Below are 21,399 nucleotides of genomic sequence, written 5' to 3'. Positions count from 1 at the left end.
GGGAGTGGGGAGGGCATGGATGAGTGTTTCTGAATTGTCCCTTTAGCTGCTTTAGAGGGAATGAGGGATTGTGGGGGCACAGTTGGGTGAAGGGAATGCTTAATGATTTTCTTTGCAGCTTTTCTATGTTTAATAAACCATGGTTATAGGAATCTTATTGCCTGTAAAAAATAAAGACGGTCACTGGACTGAGGGAGGAAATTCCAGATCCAGGCTAGGGGAAGGCTATTTTCCAATAATTCCGAGCAAGCTTGTTATTTTTATTTGGTCATGCAACCTTTGAATCATTGGGCCCCCTTCTGGATCTGTCCCAGGAAGGTGGCAGAGGCAGGGTAAGGTTGGGGATCCTTTTCCACATTGGTCTTGACAGGATCACTATCAAGGTGGTTACTTGAATAGAGAACCATACAGGGAGCAAATTATGCATTATATTCTGTGGGTTAAGTAATTATAACATGACATGGTCTTCTTGGGGATTTAAGGAAGACAGAAGCTAGTGAAGGTTGCTAATGCAACTTTAGCCCTCAAAGCTAAAGTTATTGGGGAGACTCACCAAATGTACAAAAGACCACGCCATTGTCACATTCTTGGAATGAATTGTATCTACCCATTCTATTCTGGGCCAGTCCCAATCTGGGCCAGCCCAGAAATTCAGTCTCAGGGGTTAAAATACAATAAGGCACTCATGGATCAAAAAAATCCCATAAAAACAATTTTATTGAAAAGAGAGTAAAAGAATAGTTTCTAAGTTTAAAAAGGACACCAAATCAAACATTCCCTCCCCATTTCAATAGTTCCCTTGGCAACTGACTATAGTAGGTCAGGTAAGCATCCCCCAGGACCCAGTGGGATCACTCTAAAGTGCTGCCCCCAAATGGCTCTCCACTGGGCCTCAGATGCCTCATGGTGGCAAGAACACTAAGTGGTCTTTCTGCTCCCTTAAAGGACCAGTCTAGCCTACATGCTTCCAGAGGGGCAGCTAGGTGGTCCAGTGGATAAAGCAGGAGGACATGAGTTCAAATCTGGTCTCAGATACTTGACACTAGCTGTGTGACCCTGGGCAAGTCATTTAACCCAGATTGCCTCATCTTCATCCTGATGTATATCTTTTCTCTGGACCCAGATGGCTCTGGAGGAGAGAGTGAGGCTGGTGATTTTTCATAGCCATGCCTCACTGAAATCCAATTCACTGCAAGTCATGACATCATCTCCTGATGTCATGGTCCAAGAATGAAGGACAAACAACAACATGCTTCTGGAACCCCTGTCCACTATCATCTGGGGCATTGGGTGGGACTCCTGAAGAGAAAGAGTAATAGAGATCCAAGGGAGGTGGGTAGGGAGGAAGAGCAGGCTTCCATGGTGAGCCAGCCACAGTAGCCATCTGGTAGTATTGGCTGCTTCTCCTGGGTGATGACAGTAGTTTAGTGAGAATGGCAATATCAACAGTGGAGGCCCAAAAGAGGTAGCACTCCTACTGCACACTCCCACACCCTAAACATCTGCCTAGGAGACTCACCATATTGATGACTGTAGACTCATTTTAGTGTGGCCGTCAGACTAGCATAGAATAATATAGCCCAGAACTCCCAGAGCTGTGGGCTGCAGAGAGAGCAGGCCTTGGAGTCAGGAAGATGGGTTCAAGGCCTTCCCTGACACATACTGGCTATATGACCCTAGCAAGTCACTTACCCTGAATGTGCTGCTGCTGCTGCCACCACCACCACTACCACTTCTTCTACTACTACTATTACTACTACAAATAGCTAGGCTTTATAAAGCCTTCTTAAGGCTTGCAAAGTCCTTTCCATGTGTCCACACAACAACCCTGTGAAGTAGATACTACTATTATTCCCATTTCACAGATGAGGAAACTGAAGTTAGGTGAATTACATGGAGTAACACAGCTTAGGTCTTTTTTTTTTTTTTTTGGTGGGGCAATGAGGGTTAAGTGACTTGCCCAGGGTCACACAACTAGTAAGTGTCAAGTGTCTGAGGCTGAATTTGAAGTCAGGTCCTCCTGAATCCAGGGCCGGTGCTTTATCCATTGCACCACCTAGCTGCCGAAGCTTAGGTCTTCTTAACCAGCCCTATCTCCACTGGGCTGTGCTGTCCAGATGCCTAGACAACGTCCTTAAGTTGTCCATCCTTTGTTTTAGAAGAGGACCAATGACACCACAGTGATGTGCTGACTTGCTCTTAAATTAGATTTAAGTGAGGCAGAGCTACAAGAGATCTTTCAGCCTTGGTCTCTCTGGAATCCTTAGAGTCCAGTGACAAGACAAAGGTCAAGACTGACTGGGGTGCAGTGGGTGACCTTGGCCTTTCTAAATTAGGGTCTTCCCCCGCTTTCAGTTTGTTTGAGGCCATACCCATTCGATGACTAAAGACCATCCCAAAGATACTAAAGATTCAGTTCAATTCCTTTCTTTTGTTTTGTTTTGTGGGGCAATGCTTGTCCAGGGTCACACAGCTAGTAAGTGTCAAGTGTGTGAGGTGGGATTTGAACTCAGGTCCTCCTGAATCCAGGGCCGGTGCTCTATCCACTGTGCCACCTAGCTGCCCCGATTCCTTTCTTAAGACAGAATTTGCTGAGGAAATGTTGCTCTTCCCTAGTGGAGGAAATTTCCTCAACCACAAATTTGCTACATCAGTGATATCACAGTTCTGGACCAAATCCTAAACCCTAAGTAGGAAACTAGCCCCACATTCCATCTCCTTTCCCACATCTCTCTCTTCTTTCATCCAGAATGCCTCATTCTCTTCTACTTCCAGGGTTGGGACAATTAGTTGGGCCTCTGTAGGTGGTGGATCACTGCTTTGAACACCATAACCAGGGAGCCCCTTAACATCTATGGGTGCCATTGCTGCCCCATGCATGCATGTGCCCCTTTCAGTCCCCCCTCCCCCATCCATGGAATCCTCTCTCCTGCTCCTAGGAAAGAGAGACAATCTAGTGGATGAACAGGTGGCCTATGAAGCCAGATTTAGGGATATGAAGTATTTTATTTGTACTCCACATGCCCCTCAAGATGATGGATGGAGGCAGACTCCACATCCTGGTCTCATCCTTCCGAAGTAGAGGTAAACCCAGAAGTGGGCAGGGGGCTCTGACAATCTGAGCAGCTACAATAGGGCCCTGTGCAATTCCTCCTGCCGCTTTTGTAGGTCATGATCAAATCTTCCAGGTCCTTCACTTTACCCTCTACCATCTGAAGCTTTTTGAGGATTTTCTCCTGCAGGCTCAAGGTGACCAACATATTATTGTTATCTTGACTAGTGGGGTAAGAGTTTGTTCTGCCATCGTTGGACAATATATCTTGAAAAAGATCTGTGCCTTTCTTGTAAAGCACAAGGAGTAAATTAATAAAAAGGATGATTTTCTAAAGGAAAAAACCCATAAGTTGGTTACATTTATGTACATGAAAACATATTATTAATAACCCAATTCTAATGGGGTATGCCCTTGACCTAGCTTTTCTTGGCCTTAACCTTCTCATCTTAAAAGAATGGGGATAAAGGTCCTAGTGGTAACTATTTGTTATAGGGAAATGTTTTGTAAATCCTGGTGTTATGTAAATAATAGTTAGCAATTGGGCAAAAACGTCTCTTACTCAGAATTACCAGGGAAGGGGGGCTCTGGCTGCGGGGCTTTTTCTGAGTACTCGAATACATCTTTTCATTTATTTCAATCCAAGACATTATGTTTACTTTAAAAATACATTGGAGTACTTCCCTACCCTATTCAGCATATGGTAGGAATAACAATGAACTTAGAGATCCGAGGACTTCATCTCTTCAAGCCTGTTTCCCCATCCATAAAATACAGATTGTAATATCTTATGCCACCTACTTCACAGGCATATCATGAAGAAAGTGCTGGGTAAAGACATCTTCAGTAGCTCCCTATTGGGTATAGGAAAAAACACAACCGCCTTTGTAGGCACTAAAACCTCTCACCATTGGGGCAGCCCACCTTCTCTGAACATCACTCCCTCCAGTGCAGTTTGTATTCTAGTCGAACTGGACTAATTTCTACTCCTTAAACTCCTACCCCTGAGTTGTGGGAAAGGGGATTTTTTTGGGGGGGAGGGCAGGGCAATTGGGGTTAAGTGACCTGCCCAGGGTCACACAGCTAGTAAGTGTCAAGTGTCTGAGGCTGGATTTGAACTCAGGTCCTCCTGAATCTATGGCCAGTGGCTTTATCCACTGTGCCACCTAGCTGTCCCCCCATTCCTGAGTGGTGCTAGCTGCATCCATCATACCTGAAATGCACTCCCCCCTTACCACTTCCCCTTATTCACAGTAATAATAACTGACATTTGTATAGGCTTTCAAGGTTCTCAAAATGCTTTGCAAATATTTATTTGGTTCTCACAACCACCTGTTGCCAGATACTATTATTCTTCCTCTGAAACAGATTCAGAGAGGTCACACACTTAGCCTGGGTCACACAGACAGTTAAGTACCTAAGGGAGGATTGGAACCCCAATCCAACTCTCTATGTAGTATGCCACAATGCAGGGCCAACAGAGACCTTAGAATATAGACTGTCAGAGACAGAAGGAACTAAAGCCTGGTTCTTGATCAAATGTAGGGAGAGGGCTTCCTGATTTCAGTCAACTGGAGTGCAGTAGTGGGCAGAACACCATTCTTGGAGTCAGGAAGACAAAAGTTCAAATCCCATATAGGACACTTGTTGACCATGTGAACCTGGGCTGGTCACTTAACTGCTCTATGCCTCAGTTGCCTTAACTGTAAAGTGACTATAATTATAGCACCTACTTGCTCAGGGTTGCTGTGAGGATCAAATGACATAATGCTTGTAAAGCGCTTAGCACATAGTAGGCATTTAATAAGTGCAGATTCTTTCCATCCTTCCTGACTCAGTCAAGACCTCTGTGGGTGGCTACACCACCACAGCTGCCTCTTAGAATCCCTAGCTTCCTTAAAGGCTCTCCTCACACAAGCTCTTCCATAGAACATCCTCCCTGATTCCCATAGGGACTGCAGTAGTGTTTGGGTTGGACTAAGAGAAATGTGAGCCACCTCTGTGCCTGGGACAGACAGATTATGAAATGTCAACCCATTTTTCACTGGGGACCAAAGAGCTCATCCCACAATAGTGATTTGTATAAAGAAGGGTTTGAAGCAACCCTGAGGTACAGAAGGCTGAGCAGAATGTGGATTCTGGCCAGGAGCTGCCTTTTGGAAGACAGCCTTTTAAACCAATACATGGGATCAGTTGTTTTTTCTTTTCTCTAACTTAGTCATAGGGGCATAGGTTTGGAAATAGAAAAGATCTTAAGGGGTCATTTAGGCCCATGGTGTCAAACTGAAATAGAAACAGATCCCTGCAGAACTGCATGTTGACTTAGACAATCACAAATTAAAATACTCTAGAAGACACTGCATTTTTTTTTTTTTGGTGGTAGAGTGGATAGATTGGCCAGGTCTGGAATCCGAAAGACTCCCTTTCCTGAGTTCAAATCTGGCCTTAGACACTTACTAGCTGCGTGAACCTGGTCAAGTCACTTAAATCTGTTTGCCTCAGTTTCCTCATCTGTAAAATGAGGAGGAAATGGCAAACCACTCCAGTGTCTTTGCAAAGGAAAATACTCAAATGAGGTCATGAAGAGTCAGAAATGGCTGAAATGACTAAACAACGAATTGTACTTGTATTTTGTTAAACATTTCCCAATTACATTTTAATCTGGTTCAACCTTCACTCAGGAATTTTTGGGCCTTAAGAGGCCCAGGTCTGGAGTCTGACACCACTGACTAGCCTATCACTTTTATTTTAAAGATGAGAATATCGAAGCCCAGATGAGTTGTTACTGGCCCACAGACACCGCATTGGTATTATCTACTAGTCAAGTATGGCAGGAAATATGCTCCTTAAATTGGGGACACTTAAGGTGCGACTGTCCTTGAAAAATAAAATAAAATGTAACTGGGAAATGTTTAACAAAATAAGTAAAAATATAATACAATAAAGATAATATTAATTTGTGGTTTTCATGTCCCACATCCATTTCTCTTTGAGTTTGACATCATTGCTTTAGCCCATCCCTTTGTTTTACAGATATGCAAACTGAGACCTGAAGAAGCTGTGATCAGGGGACTATGTGTCAAGAGTTCTAAAAAAGACACGGGCAGCTGAGCCCAGCCTTGTGGTACTACAGAATGCCTTTCATTTGACAGAACTAGGACCATTTGGAAAGGCGGGAATAAGGATTTCTATTTTGGATATACTAAATTTGAGGTACTACAAGGAAGGAATCCTGGCGGGGAGGGGAGATAGGGTCAATGAGTGGGCTGTGAGCACAAATGCCCTTTTCCTGCTTGGGGTTGTTTCTATACGTGGCACAACTATTCCTCTAGGAGGCCAGGCCTAAGACTAAAATATTCCAAAAGGAAATATTTATAGTTCTATAATGATAAATAATTCTTCCTATTTGACAAATGAAAACTGAAGCTCAAAGAGCAGTCTCTCCCAAGGTCATATATACACATTAAGCTTCAGAGCCAGCACTTAAACAAGGTCTTCCAGTGCCAAGGCTGTCCTGGCATCAGTGGCAGAGATGAGCAGCTGAGAGGGGTAAGGGCTAAGAGTTCACCCCATGGAAGAGGGAGGTTTTTCATTGTACCAGGGCTTCTGGCTTACTTAGATCTTGCTTCAACCACTTATTTTTTCCAACCCCAACTTCCCTACTTGTGATGATGGTACACCATCTTTCTAGTCATTCAGGATCAAAACCTTGGAATGGGCTTTGATTCTCCTTCCACCTCCCTAAGTCCAACCTGTTACCAAGTCCTTGTGGATTCTCATATTTCACATCCTTTCTTTTCTTCTGCTCCCATAGCTACTACTTACCACCTCTACACTGTTGTCTATTGTCTCCAAAACAACAATAGCTAACATTTACATGCACTTACTATATTCTAGGCATGGTGCTGAGCTTCTCAGTTATCTCACTTGATCCACAAAACCATCCTGGGAGGGAGGTGCTATTAGCCCCATTTTACAGAGAAGGAAACTGAGGCAAATGGAGGTTAAGTAACTTGCTCAGGGTCATAGAGCTAATAAGGGGCTGAGGTGGGATTTGAACTCAGGTCTCTCTGATTCCAACCTTGGACCTCTAGCCACTGCACCACATACTGACCCTGTTATTTTTTTTCCAAGCTTTTTCATCCATTCCAAATTATCCTTCATGTTGTTTCCAAAATAATCTAATGAACAGGCACTTCCTGGCCAAAAAGCCTAAAGTGGCTCTCTTTTACTAAAGGATAAAGTCCTACTCTTTAAAGGTTCTCCACCATATGGTCCCAACCTACCTTTCCTCATCTTCATTATTCTCCTCCCTTCATGCACACTCTACATTCTTGCCAAATGGTACCAAGTCCATTCATTTTGTTTACCTCACATACTGGTCACACATTTCCACATCCTTCTCTTCTGTTTAGTCTAACTCAGGCAAAACTTCTATATGTAGGAGTCACAAATTTCTGCGCTTCCCCTTCAACTGTTTCTAGAAGCCCTTGGTCCAAATCTTTCTTAGCCCTTATTCTGTTTTAGACTTACTTATGTGTCCTCAACTTCCCCATGGCAAAGGGGGGCGGGGGAGAGAAGAAGAAACTCTAATTCCTATGTTTAGGTCCTAGGCTCCAGTATAGGGGTTCTACTGGCACCCACAGTAGGTTTCTCAAGTCTGTTGAATTTGAATTTTGTCCAGGACCCAAAGGGTTTAAAGGGCTCCAGGATGTGATAACATTTGGGTTCAAATCAACTTCCATTTTTTCAAAAAAATCTGAACTTTATATCAAAGATTCTTTCAAATGCTAGCTTACCTTCAACTATTCCAAGTCCCCCTGGACTCTTGCCCAAGGACCCTGCTAGGACCCTATTGTACTAGGGTGATTCAACTTACCAGTTTACCTCAACTTGTAGATATGTGCAACATGTTGGGGATGAAAATGACATTAGACTGGGGTGTGGAGGGGAGGAAAGAGAAATTTTGAGGAAAGTCAGTGGGCACTCAATGTCTAATTGCTTGAGCTGGGGCAGCACAAATACACACTACTAAGTGTACCCCCAGTATCAGAAGGGATTTCAGAGGATTTTGAGTACTCATGTGAAGCATGAGTCCCCTTTCACATCCCTTGCCTGTGGTCTCACATCCTCCACTTGAAACCTTTCAGGGCAGGGGAGCTAACTACCTCTGCAGAGGAAGCTCCTCCTCACAACCAACCTAGAACATAACTTTTCCTGTAACTTCTGCCCATATAGTTTCTAGTTCTACGCTTTGAGAGCCTAGCTGAACAATTTCAGCCTTCCTTCCCATTAATCCTTAATATACTTGAAGATCCTTGTCGTGTCCCATCCTAGGAATTCTTTTCAACCTGACACGATCTTCATCTCTTTCTACTGATTCTCAGAGAGTCCTCTTCACCATCCTGGTCATAAGATGTGGAGTCAAGGCAAACTCATTCTACACTTTGACTCTCTTGCCATAAAACATTTTGGGAAATCTCAATTTTTAAAGGTTCTTGCTGGTTTGAGCGGTCCAAATTCATCTCTGAAAATACCAACCCAATTTAAATGCTTCAGATTATTAATTAATGGTAATTACACCTCTTGTGCAATTGCTTACATTTCTCAGTAACAAAAAAGAATATAACCTGAATTGACTGAAAAGTTCGTTTCCAAAAGGCAATTGTTCCTATTATCAGGACAAAGATAAAGATAATCCAAAAGATGGTTTGCCAGGTTGGACTTAGGTATTCTGAAAGCCAAGAATTTGAATTCAAAGTGAACTCGTTCTCCTGCAGCCAGTTCCAAAGTGTGGCGAGAGAGAAGAATCCTGAAGTTTGATCGAAAGAAGACGATGATGATGGCAATTTACCCATATTGCAACTCCTGGAACTACATGTGCAATATGCAGGAAAAACCTTCAACTAGAGGCCTTATGAGTCCAGGTTTGTGTTAGGAGCCACTGGAGGGTGCCTGCCAAGTGCAGGCTGCTTTTCAGCTTATGATGAACTGTGTCATTATGATGTCATTATCCCACTGGCCATCTGAGAGGATGTCCAAGTCAGTATACTATTTATCCTTCCCCTGCCCCTTTTCCAAATCATGCTATTGCTCTGTTCCTCATATCAGTTAACATTTCTACAGCACTTTGTTTGAAAAGTAGCATAGTGGGAAACCAGTCCAATCACTTGGGTTCAAAACATGACTCAGTCACTTATTTAGCTATGGGATTTCAAGCAAGTTATTTAACTTCTCCAGGACCCTTTTCTTCATTTACAAAATGAAGGGGTCAAGTTAAATGATCTCGAAGTCATTTTTGTAAGGTCTCTTCTGACTCTAAATCTATGATTTTAAATTTATCTTTATTATAACAACCCTGTAAGGTAGTGCATATTGTTAATTCTATTCTAGAGAAAGGGAAACTAAGTGTCACAGTGCTGGGCCTGGAGTTGGGAACTCATTTTCCTGAGTTCAAATTTGGCCTCAGACATATGACTTCAGCCAAGTCACTTATACCTGTTTGTTTCCTGATCTATAAAGTGAGCTGGACAAGGAAATGGCAAACCACTCCATTGTTTTTGTCAAGAAAACCCCAAATGGGGTCACAAAGTATCAGAAGATTGGAAAATGACTAAACTATTCTATAGATGAAGAACCTGAAAGGTCCCCAAACCCAACTAGGTCTGTTGGGTTCAGTAAGATAGCATGGCATATAGTGATGGACAGAGAATAAGGAGATGTGTACAAGCTGGGCCCTCAAAATTGACTGCACTATCATTTAAGAAATGTCTCAATCTGTATATTCAGTTCTTTGTCAATTGCTTTGGGAAGAAGCTTGAAACATAATCTGCTCATTCAGAAAACTCAAGGAAAGAAAAAAAAATTTAAATGCATGAAAGAATAAGGAAATATACATACATTTCATGGAGACAGGTTTTTCAGCCTGGATAGATTGAAAGCTTAAAATTTAAAGTTGATGAGTAGGAAAAAGGGTTTTTAGCTTTGGGCTATGTATGTAATATGGTGACATTGTTTGGGGTTGTAGCACATACAGTGAATTGGAGTAGGGAGAACCTAACATCAGGAAGAGTAAAAAGAGGCTCTTAGCTTTTTGCCTCAAAAAAAAAAAATTTTTTTTAAAGGGAGAGGCAGCATTGAATTAGTATAGAAGTGCTTTTTTTTTTTAAAGGGAAAAAAAATCACAGGTCATTTGGTAAACTAGAAGTGACCCCCTTCAACTTTAATGCTGGTGAAGGGTAAGAAGTTGATGTTTGGGACGAAACTAGATGCCAGATATTAATATCTATACAATATTATGGAACTGAAGTTAAAGGCAATGGAACAAGAGAATAGAGTCAGGGTTAACTGAAGCCAGGGATTGGTAAGCTTCGGAGGAGAAATAATAAGACAGTTTAACAACTCCTTGCCTGTTGAAGTAAAACAGCCTGTTGAAGTTTAGATGAGGTACAACAGCACATCTTGTTCAATGATGCAAAGTATTAATGCTCTCCCCAAACAGGGATCAGTATTTGAGTATCTTATATTTTAAATGGGCAAAGGTGAAATTGAAGCCATGATTCGTAAGTTTATTGGCACTCAGGTGTAAGCAGTTAAAGATCATTTCTGACTGAGAATTATCAAGCTCAGATACGGGATTTGTCTGTGTGACCCTGGGCAAGTCACAATTTGTCTGATGAACAATTCAGAATAGAAATCATCAGGAATGACTAAAAGCTCTTGATACATGATCTCTATAGCTTTGTATCTGTAACTTTACCTTGGCTTCCAAGACATTACTCTTCTACTTCCATCAGACCATTCCTCAATTTCCTTTGCTGGATCATCCTCTACCTCCCCATGAAGTATGGGTGCATCCCAAGGCTCTCTTGTGCCTTCTTGTCCCTCTACACTCTTAGTGAACTCAGAGATTCGATGAACAAGTCTATGCCGATGACTACCAAATCTTTTTGCCCAATATTATTAAGTTCAAGTTCCACTCCCACATCATGTCCATTTGGATGTCTTGTAATAAATAATACACATTAAGCACCTACGTAACAGATACTCTACCAAGTACTTGAAACACAAAGACAAAAGTTAAAGCACAGTCCCTGCCTTCCAGACGCTCACATTCCACCAGGGGAGATGACATGTATACATATACACACATACATACATATATTAAAAAATGAATACAGGCTAGTTTTGGGAGTGAATATACTAGCAGCTGAGCTGGGCAGATTGAAAAAGGATTCCTGTAGCTGTGAACTAAGGGGAACTCTAAGGGGGCAGAAGTGAGTAGGGCAAGCATCTGAAACTCAATGTGTTAGAACTATATTCCAATAAATTCATCCCTCCTTCAAACTTCTCTATTTCTGTAGAGGATACCATCATCCTTGTTAGTCAACCATTGGTTACCAACCTGGAAATTAATTTAACTCCTTTGCTTTACTAGCCCAAATCCAATCAGTTGGCAAATCTTGTTTTCTCTTACCTCTTTAACTCTGTCTTTTTCTTTCCAGGCATATCTTAGTTTAGATGTTATCTCCTTTTGCTTTAACTGTTATCCTCCTGGGGCAGCTAGGTAGTGCAGTAGATAAAGGACCAGCCCTGGATTCAGCAGGACCTGAGTCAAATCTAGCCTCAGACACTTAACACTTACTAGCTGTGTGATCCTGGGCAAGTCACTTAACTCTCATAGCCACACAAAAAATAGCTGTTAGCCTCCTAATTGTTTCCCCTATTTCCTTCTCCCACATATTTTCTACCCCAGTGTAGCTGCAAATGACAACTCTGCTCTATACCATAACTTCCTTAACTGTGGGTAGTGACCCCATATGGGGTCGAATAACCGAATGTGGGAGGTTGCAAACAATATGACAACAGTAAAAGGTTATGTATACCTATTCTATATACCTATATACCCAGGGTCACATAATTTCTCAGGCAGGAAAAACAGGTCATAAGTGGGAAAAAAGTTTAAGAAGCCCTGCACTATACAACTTGCAAAGTTACCATTTCTAAAACTCCCTAACTACAGTCTTTAGTCTTTCATCTCCACTAGGATAGAATACAAAATCTTTAGCCTGGTATTTAAAGTCTCAAACAGGCTCCTACTCTTTCCATTCTTATTTCATTAGCTGCTGCATGTACAAGACATTCCATCTCCCACCTCTATGCATTTACATAATCCGGCCCTGCCCCCTTTGATATGCTCAACCTTTTCTCCTGCCCCCCCCTCCCCATCTTTAAGAATCTTAACTACATTCAGAAGCTTCCCTGGCTCTGAGAGTCTTGTCGGTAGTTGGTCATAACTTCACTTTCCTTATTGCAAGTATGGATGTATTTAGTTTGCACATTTTTTCATTTACAAGCTCTGTCCCCAAAGGGGCAACTAGGTGGCACAGTGAGTGGATAAAGCATCAACCCTGGATTGAGGAGGACCTGAGTTCAAATAAGGCCTCAGACACTTCATACTTACTAGCTGTGTGACCCTGGGCAAGTCACTTAACACTCATTGCCCCGCAAAAAAAAGCAGAAAGATAATTTTGGGGGCAGCTAGGTGGCACAGTGGATAAAACACCTGCTCTGGATTCAGGAGGAACAGAGTTCAAATTTGGCCTCAGACACTTGACATTTACTAGCTGTGTGACCCTGGGCAAGTCACAATTCCAACAGCCTCACAAAAAACCCCTAAAAACCTTGATTAGCTTGAGGCCCCCAATTGTCCAGGTAACCAGAACTACTATGAGGACTGGATTCATTGGCTAACACACCAACAATCCTTTGTGTGATCCGGAGTAAACCTGCAGGGAATCAGCAAACCTGAAGCCAATCAAAGACTTATCTAATGGCAGGATATGCGATTATGGATATGAACATTATCTTCAGCTATTGCCTAACTTTGTAATAACTTTTTCTTTTTGAAGAGATTTCCTTATCAAGACATCCAGCACCCCTGAAATTCCTCAAAGACACATCTTCCTTTTGGAAGTAGGCCTTTCAAACCCCACCTTTCCTCCAAATTCCTTACCTGTCTTGATGTCCTATGTGGCAATAGGCTGGATAGCACATGGTAGATTTTCTTCCTCACTTAATTAAATCTTTCTTTTAATTTTTATAGGCATTGTCTTTCTCTGCTTTCCTTCCCTTTTAGGAAGAATGGGATTTAGATCTTGAGAACTGGACTTTGCATTCTATAGTCTTCCACTTAGGGGAGAGATCTAAATTCCATTAAGAGAACATCTGCTGAGGGGCAGCTAGGTGGCACAGTAAGTAAAGCACCAGCCCAGGATTCAGGACGACCTGAGTTCAAATACAGCCTCAGACACTTGACACTTACTAGCTGTGTGACCCTGGGCAAGTCCCTTAACCCTCTTTGCCCTGGGGGGGGGGGGAAGAGCACCATGGAGCTCACATCTGCCTTGGTTTACAACTGTTCTTTATAGCTTCACTGCCTAGCAGTGTTCACTTCCCCATCCTCCTCCCAGCCTTTGTAAACACTAAGTGTTGATCAAAATGAACATAAGACAATCTTACTACACCTTGTTTTCAGAGAATGTCAGAGGAGGAAGAGTCCTCAAAGCCCTCCAACACTGATTTATAGACATGGAAGACAAGTTCAGAGAGAGAAATGGACTTGCTTAAAAGGTCATGTCATGAAGTAGTTGCAGTGTGAGACAACCTGACTGGTTTCCAAACTCCCTACCAGTCTAGGTCTCCTTCCTGGCCATATAGGTCTTCCAATGTGAGAAGGAACTGAAGATGAAATTACTCTTAATTATCCTTGTATGAGATTCTTATCTTGTGAAGGTGACAGATTATTATTCCCATTTAAAAATCAGTCACTGTGGCGCAATGGATAGAGAACCAGCCCTGGATTTCAGGAGGACCTGAGTTCAAATCCAGCCTCAGACACTTGACACTTACTAGCTGTGTGACCCTGGGCAAGTCACTGGAATGACTGGAATGACACCACCTGCTGGAGAGCTACTGTAAGAAAGCTCTGCCACAAGGAGAAGGTGTCTGAGGGCAAGCCATATGGCTTTCTTTGGTATCAGGAAGTGATGATTGCTCATGGGTACTGTCAATCAAGGCTACCAGCCAAATGACTTGGAGATGTGTGTGCAAGCGGATGGGATGTTGCCAGTTTCACAGGAGGCTAGTGGGATGAAGGAGGTGTGGCTCACACTCTTTCATGAGGACTCTTGTGGAGAGTGGAGCTAAAATGCGCTCTCCCTTTGATAGATAGATGAATCTAGGCCTTTTTCTCTCTCCACCAAATTCTTATCCTCCTTAATAAATGCTTAAAAGTCTAAACTCTTGCTAAAGCTTATAATTTATTGGCTACCACTCATTTGATATTTTAGACAGACTAGCTAGAATTTTAGCCCCTTACATCACTTAACCCCAATTGCCTCACCAAAAACAAACAAAAAAAACCCCAAACAAAAAAATCAGTCACTGACTTTTAACCTGCCACAGTTAAATAGTTACCAAAATGACTGTGTTGAAAAGTTCGAGAAACTAAAGAACAATAAAGGGCCAGTTACCATGAGTAAGCAATTGGTCTGAATAACAGAAATAGTAGGTTGGATGGGACACCAGAGACCATGTAGACCAACCTATATTGAATAAGAGTTACCTTTACAATATCCTAGGGAGTAGTCACTGGGCTAGTTTGGGGTAAGGTTGACTTGGGATTTGAGGAACCAAGAAACTGCAGGGTGAGAATAAGAACAGGAATATGCTTTATGGAAACACCAAAGCTTTTCTAGGAGTATAGAGGCTAGGCTATAAAGAAAATTGGTGTCACTGTATGCAGGAATGGTGAAGCAAGAGTGGAGGAAAACCTCTCTAGGAGCAAGCAATAAAAACTAGGTCCTTAGAAATATGATTTCTCTGTTGTAACCCATGGGTAACAGAAAGTAAAAAGACCCTGGAAATCTTATTTCAATTATCTCTAATAGCATGTGCAGAAAAACAAAACAAAACAACAGTACTCTATTTCCTTCTGTCAAATCTCTCCATCACTTGGCCGCCCTGCACATATGGCTGGAAGACACTTGCTTTTGGGGAGGCTGCATTAAAACAATAATTCTTTAAAGAAGTTTAAACCTGGCTGCTTCAGTTAGTCATGACAGGAAAGGAACATATGTCCATTCCATCAGGTGGGTGGCACGAACTCTTGCCAATTAAACCAGAAATGGGTGAAAAATTGTAATTTATTGAAACTCAACTCAAAAAATATAAGATGCTGTAGTGTACAATATATTACACAAAGCACCCTCAGGTGCACATTCAAGTCAAGTAAGAACTCTGCCTGCCTCCCTCCCCCCAGCCCTCCCACCCTGGGGCCTCAGTATCTGTTCCATATACAATCATGCACACTTAATTTGAAAAAGGAAGCCCCAGTATATTTGATGTATTAATTAGCACCAAACAGAGCACAGTTCCATTTTCTTAATAAAACAAAACAAAACAAAAAAACCAACCAATAAACAAACCAACTGGGGAGCTAACGATGCTGCCAATACTGTTGACAAAGATATTATACATTCATGAAAATGCACAGCCTACCCTACCCTAAACAATGGTGTGGCTGCTGCTCAGCCTTTGTTCGAGTTGGCAATTGTCCCCATGCTGCAGTACTGGAGCCAGTCTGTTTTCTAAAACAAAATTGCTACTTAGGAACTCCCTACTACACAAAGCTCATCTGTTTTTTTTGTTGGAAACAAGTCTAAAAGAGATGTGGAAAATTTAGATCTTTCCAGGACGACCACCGGTCGTAGATAATGAAGCTGTTTTAAGGCAAGCTCTCCACAGTCTGTTAGTGCCTTATCTAATATGACCCTTAGATTTTCGAGGGAAGGGACAGTTGATGACTCTGCTACAATGATAGGCTGGATTGTGGTCAGGTTGTCATTAATTGCAGAATCAGTGGAAGGAAGAGGTATATCAACTTTAGGGCTGCTTTCATTCACCAAGCCGTCCACAGTCACATTCCCTGCTAAGTCATCACTGGGCTGTGAGACATCATTTACTGTTAAGTGCTCTGCTGGCTCCCAATCATCAAAATCATCCTCTTTTTCCTTACTTTCCTGAATGAATTTTAAAAACGAAGATTCAAACCCCATGGGTTTATAAGTCTTCAAATCAAATGATCTAGCCTGGGAATGTTTCCTAAATTTATTTTTTGGGACATGAAGTGGAGTTTTTACTATATTACTTTCCAGTCTGGAGCTTTGGTGCCCAGCTTCTAGTACCCTTTTTCTTGGTAAAGGCAACTGGAAATTTGTTAAACAGGGCCTGCTCTCAGTTCCATCAGTGTTATTAGGTGCAGACTTTTCAATTTTACAGGGAGGGGGCTCAGTGACATGACACTCTTCCGAGCTAGTGGTTTCTGAACTATGGTTACATTTTGAAGTTTCTCTATACAGGAAGGTATCTGTAGTAAATACAGAATTGCTTTCTACACACCCTTCCTGACTCTCATTTCCTTTATTTTCTGGATGAGGGGAACTGTTGCTCTTCTGGAGAGATGCTTCATTTTCACCTGGGGGGTGGGCAAGTACTGTGCTTCCTGGTTCACAGTCTCTGGTTTCTTCCTTCTTTATACAAGGATCATTCTCAGAGGGTGGCTCTTCTTTAATTTTGGTACCATACTTAACACAAACTACTAGAATTTCCATCTGCTGCTCTAAATAAGCACTGCTCATCTGGTGGGTACGTTTGTAATGTCTTAATATACTACTTTCCAATTTGACAACAGATCCACAGCCTTGAATCATGCAAGGATACTGAGTGTGCTCAGATTGCTCTGCACACATATTCAGGGCTTCCTCTTTTGTCTTAAAAATGATTGGAAGCTTTTTCTCTTTAATGAGGCCACCACATTTTCTAGTTTTAGCACTCAATGACTTCTTATTATTCTGACTTGTTTCACTGTGAGCCCGGGTGGTTCCCAAACATTTCTCACCATCACTTCTCAGTACACTCTCATTTTCCACTTTGGGATTTCCAAAGAGGTCATCATAATAGTCTTTGTGTCGGTAATACACATGTTGAGAGTAGTTACTTCGATGTGTGAAGATCCGATCACAGCCATTAAGATCACAATGAATTTCAAAGTCTGAGTTCATCTCTCCTTCAATACCATGCTGTTCCATCAAATGGTGCTTCAACTTGTTAAGAGTGTAGAAGACAGCTGGACACTGTGGTTGGCTACAGGGAAACCTGGCAGCAGAGTCAGTCTCAGAAAGAGCTTTTTGATCTTCAACAGGGTCTAAGTTATGGGAATCACTACAGTGTTTAGCCAGTGCTTTGGAGCATAGGAAGCGCTTATTACATTCTTTATACTTGCAAGCAAATATCTTTTTACATTTGACAAGTTCCCTTTTTGTTCGTGCTTTGTCTTTTTCTAAACACAACTGTTCTCTGTTATACTGATGCACTGTTCGGTAATGGCGAATCAAGCCTTTTAGATTTGTGAATGAAGAATTACAACTTTTATGAATACAGTGGAATGGTTTGTGGTACTTATTCAAAATATAGCATAGATTTCCTTTGGCAACAGTTCTTCTACTCCCTCTCCCCTCTCTTGCTTCTAATTCTTCCCTGTGACCATCTATTGGTGATGAAATGCTAGATGATTTTCCTGTCACATTACTATCGATTTCTTCACAGGAAGATTCCAAATCAGTTTCTGAACTACACTCTTCCTTTTTAGGATGCCGGATTTGCTTCTCAGAGTTATTAGTCTGGTCATCTCCAAGCTCTGTACTGCCACAAAAAGTAGAAGCAGAGCAACTACCCATGACATTACCTTTCAAATGATCCCCTGTGCATGGGCTTCCATGATCACATTTTCCATTATCAAATAATTTATGAGTAACCTTTTCATTGCTAATCTGATGCTTATTTTTATAATGAATTCTAAGATGGGTTTTTCTGGTAAATGACCTTTGGCAAATATGACACTGGAAAGGGGAGTATCGATGCTGAAACATGGATAACTGTAGGACCTTGTCTCGGGAATAATTATGCTTTTTGACATAATGCATCAACAAAGCCTCTCTGGTTACAAACTCATATTTGCAGCCTTGAAGTTCACAGAAAAATGGCTTGGCTGCCAACTGTGCAAGATATTGACTTGACAAATTTTCTTCTTGATTCTGAAAGTGAAGGTCTGAGATAGGGCTTGATGAAACTGACTGAAGGGACTTAGCACCATTGGATGGATACACCGGCAGTGACCCTGAGAAGGATGTGTGTGTTATTGAGTTTTTCAAGCTTAAGTGTTTCAAGCGTAACAGAAGCTCCAACATGGCATCCTCAGTACACGGCACTCTGGAAGCACAAATGGTGGCTTCTGGAGAATGCTGACAAGTTTGAAGACCACTTTTACATTTAGTGTGAATATTGTGATCTAGACCTTCATCTGGAGAGTCACTATTTGTATCTGAACCTGGCTTAGGCTCAGCACTAAAGTTCTCATTTGTTTGACTGTGTTCACTGTCCAAAAATGGAAAGACCTCCTTATCCTTTACTCTCAATGCCTTTTTATGCTTGAAATGGTATGGATGAAACTTTCGGAGATGCCTCTGCATACCTCTAGCATTTTTGTATGTGGAACCACAACCTTCAAAACCACAGGTAAACTTTTTCCCATCAAAACAGATTGCTGTATTGGAACATTTCTCTTTTAAACTGGAAGGGACAAAGACTTTATCATGAGAGGATATTAAAATATCAGGCATGGCCTCAGGGGAGTCCAGTGTATCAATCAGTTCTTCATTCATTGAGGCAGATGAGCTGTGACTTAACTGATCGCTGGAGTTGCTGTCACTGTTTTCTTTTAGGTTATCAGAGCCTGTTTCCTCAATATCTGGAGCTAACTGAGAACTAGTTGACTCCACAGAGAAAAGCAGATCCTCAGGTAGATGTGATTTCTCAGAAGGGTCAAGTAGATGAGGATGATCTTGACAACCGTTCTTTTCATTTGTTGAAGATTCAAGCTTTACAGTTGTCTTAACATCTCCATTTGAAATGTCACCATTATGCATGGAAAGGTGATTCTGAAACTCAGTTTTAGAATAATAGAACTTTTTGCAACCAAGAAAGTTGCATGTGTAGGATGCATCCCGGAAGTGCTGTGCTTCATGGTGATAAAGCTGTCCAAGGTCACTGAAAACAATACTGCAGCCATTTAATTCACATTTGTATCGAAGATCCTCATGTTTTTGTTTGTGATTAAGTAGCTCATTCACTGACCCAAATGTTGCATAGCAGTCTATAGAGACACACATGTAAGGTTGAGGCCCACAGTGAACTCTTTCATGCTCCCGCAGATGAAAGGCTGTCATGAAATGTCGCCGACAATAAGAACATTTTTCTCTCCGGTTCTTCATATCCAAGTAATGCTTTGCATTTTCATCATTGTTTTGGTGTTCTGCTTTGAGGTGTACACTTAGGTACTTAAATTGCTTAAATACTCGGGAGCAGTCTGTCCCAGGGCAAGGGTATAAATCTCTGTCTTGCAGATGGCAATCCTCTAGTTTGCTGAATGTAACATATTCATGAGAATCTTCCTGTTCATTGGATGGCTGATTTTGATCTGATGTTGCAGAAGGACTCTTGAGGCCATTACCCTTTTGAGAACTTTCTCTCTTCATCAATAACTTCTTTCTGGGTCTGTCTCTTCTACTTGGTGGCATTTTCACATGTTCCATTACATGAGGCACAAAAAATTCTTTTTTCTTGAATTTTTTTATACAGACAGGGCAAGTATAAATTCCATCTTCCATGTGCATCTTAGAATGATGGAGTATCCTAGCTTCTATACATTCCCTCTTGCAGAGCACACAGAAGAACTTATACTGAAGCCATCTCTGGTACCTTTCAGAAGAACCAATCGGCTTTTTGTCTCTTTTCTCCTTCGGCTGATCTGCTGAATCTCTTCTTTTGGAATGTTTGTCATCTTTATTCTCTTCATAGTCGCTGAGAAATGACTCTAAAGCATCTGTCTCATTAATTGACATCTCATAGCCACTGAGGTCATCATCAGAATCAGAAGCTTCTTGGCCTAGGAGTTGGTGACAATGTCGTTTTAAGGTTTTCCAGTCCCAAAATTCAGGATCAAAAGGCCAATGGGCTTTTAAAGCTAACAAAAGCTCACACCGGAGAGAATTGGGAACTGGAGCATTTTCCTCATCAAACTTTTGATCTGGCTGCAGGTACAGTTCTTCTAACATATTAAATCCAGCCCAGCTGGGCTCCAACAAGAATTCGGTAAGTTGACAGGCTCTTCTAACTTCAAGGTCTTCTGGTAAAAGACAGCCAATTGTCTTACACACTGATGTTTTCATTTCATCATCTTCACCTGATCGGATCTGAAGGGCTCTCACACATAATAAAATGGACACTGCCACACCAGCATCTTCTGCCTAACAAAAGAAGAGAGGAGGTTAATTTGATTTTGTCCTGAAGCAGAAGAAAATTATATAAAAACATCATCATCAGCGCTCTACCCTATGCCATTCTCTGGCCCTGGGTTACTGGCCCTTCCAATGAGGGTATATCTGAGCACATGATTGAAAACAGACTCAATTACCTCTATGTAAAAATCTGAATTATCATCGATTCCAAAACATTCCAAAATTCTATACTGCATTTTCTCTTCTTCTTGAAATCTAGCTTTATTTCAGCTGAATCTCAGTTAATGTGAGATTTCTGTACCTGTGAAATTAATGACTTTAGGGGCAGACTCTTCATTCTTCTTTACAGTAATAACATTCATGTCACTTCCCTCCACCCCCATCTCCATTTATATCACTTTTAAAAACTCATCTAGGAGGACTAGCGCGTCTGGTGCAAGGGCTTGCCTAACCCTTTTCAGTGCTGTTCATCTATCCACCTTTGGTGTCCCACTTGGCACTCAATTCACACCTGGGGCTCTAAGAAGCTGTAGAATGCACAGTGGTCACACCCTGGTAAAACCATCTCAGCAGACAGGCTGAATCAGATTGAGACCAACCAATGGACCACAAACCTGTCAGGAATTGGGGGGTGTCTACCCCAAGCACATGTGAAAACTTCTAGTTGAATGGCCAGATCAGGATTTTTTCTAATAGCCATGAAGGCGGTTGAATCAAACACTGTGGAGAACTTATAGCTTGGTCGGACATCTCAGATGCCATGGTCATTTATTGCTTTTCAGAGCCACTACCAATCATCCTGACTTTTATCGTGCCACTGGATATTGATGACTCTGGAAGAGAGGGCTGATAAGTTTTGTGCAAATTCTGCCCCACTTAAATCCAATTCATGCAGAAGACACCATCCTGGTGATGTCATTGATTTTCTTT

The 21,399-nt window shown here is 41.8% G+C and overlaps 2 protein-coding genes across 3 annotated transcripts in view; both read right to left on the bottom strand.

Annotated features, from left to right (window-relative positions):
* Nucleotides 1–3,065: 3,065 nt before the first annotated feature.
* Nucleotides 3,066–8,910, bottom strand: TMCO2 (transmembrane and coiled-coil domains 2). The gene is made up of 2 exons (XM_043993824.1): nucleotides 8,683–8,910; nucleotides 3,066–3,383 (listed from the first exon to the last, which is right to left on the bottom strand). The coding sequence occupies exons 1-2, from the start codon at nucleotides 8,908–8,910 to the stop codon at nucleotides 3,066–3,068; spliced, it is 546 nt and encodes a 181-aa protein (XP_043849759.1).
* Nucleotides 8,911–15,382: 6,472 nt separating this feature from the next.
* Nucleotides 15,383–21,399, bottom strand: part of RLF (RLF zinc finger) — a 111,175-nt gene continuing 105,158 nt past the window's right edge. For both annotated transcript variants that reach the window (XM_043997161.1, XM_043997162.1), the window contains one exon: nucleotides 15,383–20,478. In XM_043997161.1, the coding sequence (XP_043853096.1) occupies nucleotides 15,721–20,478 (4,758 nt within the window). In that variant the 3' untranslated portion in view covers nucleotides 15,383–15,720. The remainder of the gene's footprint in view (nucleotides 20,479–21,399) is intronic.

The sequence above is a fragment of the Dromiciops gliroides genome, chromosome 3 (genome assembly GCF_019393635.1).
Source record: "Dromiciops gliroides isolate mDroGli1 chromosome 3, mDroGli1.pri, whole genome shotgun sequence".
Taxonomy (NCBI): domain Eukaryota; kingdom Metazoa; phylum Chordata; class Mammalia; order Microbiotheria; family Microbiotheriidae; genus Dromiciops; species Dromiciops gliroides.
This window is presented reverse-complemented; position numbering and strand designations above follow the sequence as displayed.